At 45.3% G+C, this 5,490-nt stretch overlaps 1 protein-coding gene across 1 annotated transcript in view; it reads left to right on the forward strand.

The window, feature by feature from the left end:
• The first annotated feature begins 839 nt into the window (after nt 1–839).
• The window catches only part of LOC136750740 (uncharacterized), a 16,128-nt gene continuing 11,477 nt past the window's right edge, over nt 840–5,490 (forward strand). Inside the window, exons 1-4 of the mRNA XM_066705772.1 lie at nt 840–1,086; nt 2,414–2,451; nt 2,758–2,859; nt 5,054–5,200. Coding sequence (XP_066561869.1) covers nt 2,415–2,451; nt 2,758–2,859; nt 5,054–5,200 — 286 coding nt within the window. The 5' untranslated portion in view covers nt 840–1,086; nt 2,414. The remainder of the gene's footprint in view (nt 1,087–2,413; nt 2,452–2,757; nt 2,860–5,053; nt 5,201–5,490) is intronic.

The raw sequence follows: 5,490 nt of genomic DNA on the forward strand, positions 1-5,490 counted from the left end.
AAACAGACACCTGTTCATGCTACCTGTTGTTGATGTCGTGGTACTCATATTGTGTTATGAGTGACACAGTGTTCTTGTTGGGAGAGAACTTCCGCTTGTGCTATGATAGAATGAGTGGATTTTGAGACGTCTATACAGTGTTTTCGTACTTATCTTCCAAGTCAGAAGCACTGCCCAAGAGGGAGGGGTTTCTGCGCACTGCTGTAGGAACCCGATCGAAACGTCACTCTGTCAAAGCTGCCATTGGCCCCTGCGCTCGTCACTCAGAACAGGGCCCTTCCACTTCCTGTTTGTATAAAAGGTAATGTCTGCGCAGGTTCGTCCTCTTTTGCCGGGAGCAGGACTCCCACATGACCTTGCAACCCTTGGGCAGGGCAGGGCAATGTGTGTGTGTGTCTGTGTATGTTTGTGTGTGAATAAGTGCGTGTATATGTGTGTGCTTGTGTGTGTGAGTGTGAGTAAGTGTGTGTTTCTGTTTGTACTGTCAGGTGTTCAGAGCGCTCTGAACAGACAGCTATTCATTATATCAATACCAAGGAGCCGCTATCTGTGACCACAGGGTCGCGATGTCTCCGGGTCAGAGTCCCTGCAGCTCCAGTCCCTTCAGTCCCAGAGCGATACTGGAGGTCAGGGCTGGGAGCAGGACGTCTCCAGAGATCACACTTGCACTGACTGATACTGATAATCATTTTAATCATTATAGTTCTTATAATAGCACTTATAAGCAAGATCTTGATAGTTTTTTAAGATCAAACTGCATGTCTAAAGTTGTTGAATTGTGTCAGATCAAACACAATGATAGGATGCTTTGTTTTCCTGACAGTTTATTTCTACCTTGCGAAGCTTTTACAGCTCAGTGACGACCAAACTCCGCCGGTGACATAACTGCTTATCAATATCAGTGGAAATAACTGATAAACCATATTAATATTCAGCTCGTCAGGGGCCAAGGTGCGCGGACTCGTGCCCCTTCCTCCTGGCACACAGACTCCCTGATTCTTATTTGTGTCCTGACCCGAGTCTCTCAGCTAGTACAGCCTCCTGCCTGCACTCTACCTGCTGCCTGTGACTGGAGCAGCTTCCCAGGTGAGTTTCCCAGACTCTGTATCGATCAATGACAATCAATCAATCGATCAGTTAATCGCCTTCTGGGGGCTGCCTGAGCTCCCCTGATTTCTGTCTCCGAGCCAGTCCAATGCAGTTGCCATCCTGTAGAACTTAATCAGCAACAGCTTGTCACCAGGAGGGTAAGAACAGTTACGAGATCAATTAGGCAGGTAATTAGGTCAGCGTGGTAATTACAGAGCCTGCCGCAATGAGACGAGTCTCGCAGAATCACTGTGGTGCCAAACCCTGACTGGCACAGCGACGCTGGGACGCAGCCCAGGTCGGCACCTCCCCACCACGGGGCCGTGACTGGCAAGTCATGCACAGGGTCGTTATGCACAGTGCCGTCCTCGTTAATCATAGGGGCTGATTGTGCAGCTGTGGGGGCTGCGGGTGAGAGGAGGCAGCAGGAGTGTCTGTGCGGTCGGGGCTGGTGAACAGAGCAGCTCACAGCCCTGAAGTGAAGTGAAGTGAACTAAACTGATATGAAGTGAAGTGAAGTAATGTAAAGTAAAGTTCAACTAAAACTTGAACTAAGCTAAATTCAACTACACATTGCAAAGTACTATCGGAGTTTATTGTATTGTTAGAAGCCACTTGCTACTAGTGGTGTAATTTGAAAATTGAAGGCAGAGCAGTTAGATCTAGACCTAAAGCACATTCCAGTCCCGCAGTTCGGCTGCAGTGATCCTGTGCAGACTGAGTACAGCTCTTGCTCTCGGCTGTCAATCCCTGCGCTGTGCGTGGGCTGGTGTTGGACACCTGATGTGTGTCCAATGTCTTCTACTTTCAGTTAGGAGTTAAGAATATTTAAGCAGCCGAAATGGATTGATGAGTAAAATATCCGATGCTTACAGAGATATAGCTATATATACAAATACACTCATGAACATCGTAAGTGCCCCCTGCAACTGAGAACTGCCTAATTATTGTTATTAATATTCATTTACTAGATGCATTTCTACTTACAACGTCCTTAACATATTAATATGTACACACACACACACACACATGCACACACATGCACACAGACACATTCACACACACAGACACACTCACACACACACACATGCACACACACACTCACACAGACACACTCTCACACACACACACACAAACACTCACACACTCACACACGCACACGCACACAGACACATTCACACACACAGAGACACACACACACACACGGACTTGAGCAACAGCATGATCATGTATGTGACTAAACAACACTTGTGTATGAGTTCCCTGGTGCAGATCTGCTGTGGGGAGTGGTGTGTAACTCTGTCTCTCTGCTTGTGTTTTGCAGGATGCTGAAGATAACTTTGGTAGTTCTTGCTGTGGCAGGTATGTGTGTGTGTGTGTGTGTGTTGTATCTTGCAGTTTCCAGTATTCTTACTTGTGTGTCTGTGTAGGACAGGACCAGAGGATTGTTTAACATGCACTCATGTCTAGAGTGTGTGCAGAGTGAAATACTCTGCATTAGTGTCAGAGACTGAACTCTCCCTCACGGAGCGCAGTCTGGTCAAACACAAAACACTTTCCTGGACTGCAGTTACACATGTCTTTGTGTAGCACTGTGTTTTTGCAACATGACTGTGTACAGAAGAGGATCTGTGCAGCCCTGTTGTGTAACTGTGTCACTGTCTGCAGGCCTCAACGCTGCCCCCATTGCCAACCTGAGGAATGACGTCCTGAGAGAGGGGCCCCTTGGACCGGGCCACACCAACAGCCACAAATACGTGCGGACAGTTGGTGGGTGAGAGAGAGAGGGAGAGAGAACAGAAGGATACAACACAACACACATCCATTCTGTACATAGACACATACGTGTGTACTTTCATATTGTGTGGGTTTGCTTCTTGTTACTATATTTGGACAGTCCAAGTTCACCTGACCTGCCACCAAGTAGCGTTTTATTATAGCTTGGTGGCTGTATCTGCATCCACAGCCAGTTTGACTTTGAATAGGAGCTCAAGAGGTTTGTTCAACTGTTTTTTATTTAAACCTGCAAAGTGTGTAATAAATATCAGTCAGGACCGTTGCTGACTGACAGACTTCAGACACATTAATTTGATTTCTAAGGGAAACAATGCTGGATGAAGGAGGGGAGAAGGCTGGGGTAAACTGGTTACCATTTAAATTGCCACTTGTGTTTTTATTTTCAATTTGCACTTTGTGGAGATTATTTCTTGTCATTATTTAAACACTTTGCAGCTGTCTGATGTTAAGGGCCATTTCATTGTTCATTTCATTTTATTGTTCAGTGGGAGTTTTATTTATTTTCTACTTCTAAACTATTAAGTTGTAATGGCTTTTGTGTCACCTTGTTACCAGTTCTTCAGGACAGTGTTTATATTGTTACAGGTCTGTACAGTGCCATCTAGTGGCCACATATCATAATGCATGTCATAATTGTGGTATTCCAATAGTGTTGCAGACTTTTGTTAATACAGTTTTTTACGATTGCTTAAGCACGATTTTGAAAACAGGGCTCATTTTGTCAAAACACTACACACAATTCACACAACCACACACACAAGTAGCAGAACAACTCAGATCTTTTGCAAAATGAAACACTTCATTCAAAACTATACAATAATTTATAAAAACCCAATTTTGTCACCGTATGGCACACACATGATTCATATGATGTGATTCTGTTTGAACCAGTTACACACTGCTGTGCTCAATCTAAAACACTTTTAACAATTCTGCTTTTCTAATTATATAGTCTGGGTTTGATTTTGCACTGAAAATCAGAACAAAACATATTCTAAATAGAATATAGTACATAAACACAGCAGAAACATTTGTAGAGACAATAAAGAAAGCATGAATAAAAAAAACACTAAGCATCTTCCCCTAGCTGGACCTGGCCATAGCACTTCATCCACATCACAGGCAGTCCTCTCTCGCAAGACAGCAAGGGAAGAATCTTCCTGAATGGCGAATCCATCCTTGCACAGACCTGCATCAATCTGGCCGCAGTCCTCCTCCATGGCTTGAATGAGGGGTATCCTGACATAGGGCTGGAGATCGTAAACCTTCCACCACCATGCCGAAACAAAATCCTCAATGGGGTTAAGGAAGGGAGAGTATGGTGGGAGGAATTGGAGTGAAAATTGTGGATGCTGCTGAAACCAGTTTTGAATCAGAGCAGATCATTGGAAAGATACATTGTCCCAGATGACAATGTATCTCATCTGCTCTCCTTCCATTTGGTCTTCTGCTGTGACGATGTGTGTAGTGTAGTTGTGTAGTCTGTCTAAAAATGTGAGTATGTGGGCCGTGTTGTAATTGCAGCGCACATTGTGATGTCACCACCACGTTGGCCCGGGACATTCAAAATAGCTTTGTGGCCAATTATGTTTCTCCCTCTTCTTCTTACTTTTGTCAGGTTAAACCTAAGTGTCTGTACACCTGATGGCCATGTTTGATCAATTGGTTCATAGGTGTGGTATTTTGAAAGGCAGTGCCTTGAAATGGCAAAGTGACATCATGTTAGATTTCTGTGTAGAGAAGTAGGTTTAGTGTTTTGCAAAAAGTGTGAGTCTGAGAATTATAGTTGTGCAGATCTGGGCTGAGGTTTTGCTCCTGGAGTGTCAGGTTTCACCAACTGTGTGTTATTTTTAATTTTAGTGTGTAAGCAATCGTGAAAAACTGTAAGAGATTGTGAGAATGTGATGCTGCTGACAGGGCCCTCTTTAGTCTTTTCATGTATATCTGTACATTGTATGTTTGTTCATACATATGTGTGCACATACAAACATTTACAAGAAAGTGGGGTTAAGCCTGTGTTAGTCTGATGTGGGCTACAGTGAGAAGGGGGCTCACAAATCATGCTTAGGGCCCCCAAGAGGCAAGAAAAGGCCCTGCACACACCACTAGACTGAAAATTCTCTCCTGTGTGTTTAACACACTTACATATTTGTAATCCTGTGTGCAGCCGGAGTGAAACTCCTCCCCGGGAAGGCGGTGCCGGTGGAGCAGCGCAGACAGGGCACCCAGCCTTCACAGGCTGTGCTGGTGGACATCCAGAGCGGCCTGACCAAGCCGGAGCTCAGAGAGGAGCAGAGACACTACAAGGGACCAGGTGAGGGGGCGAAACAAACAGACAGGCAGTGTGTGTGTGTGTGTGTGTGTGTGTGTGTGTGTGTGTGTGTGACTGACAGGCAGTGTGTGTGTGCGTGTGTGTGTGTGTGTGTGTGTGTGTGTGTGTGTGTGACTGACAGGCAGTGTGTGTGTGTGTGTGTGTGTGACTGACAGGCAATGTGTGTGTGTGTGTGTGTGTGTGTGTGTGACTGACTGACAGGCAGTGTGTGTGTGTGTGTGTGTGTGTGTGTGACTGACAGGCTGTGTGTGTGTGTCTGTGTGTGTGTGTGT

The sequence above is a fragment of the Amia ocellicauda genome, chromosome 6, assembly GCF_036373705.1.
Source record: "Amia ocellicauda isolate fAmiCal2 chromosome 6, fAmiCal2.hap1, whole genome shotgun sequence".
In the NCBI taxonomy this organism is placed as follows: domain Eukaryota; kingdom Metazoa; phylum Chordata; class Actinopteri; order Amiiformes; family Amiidae; genus Amia; species Amia ocellicauda.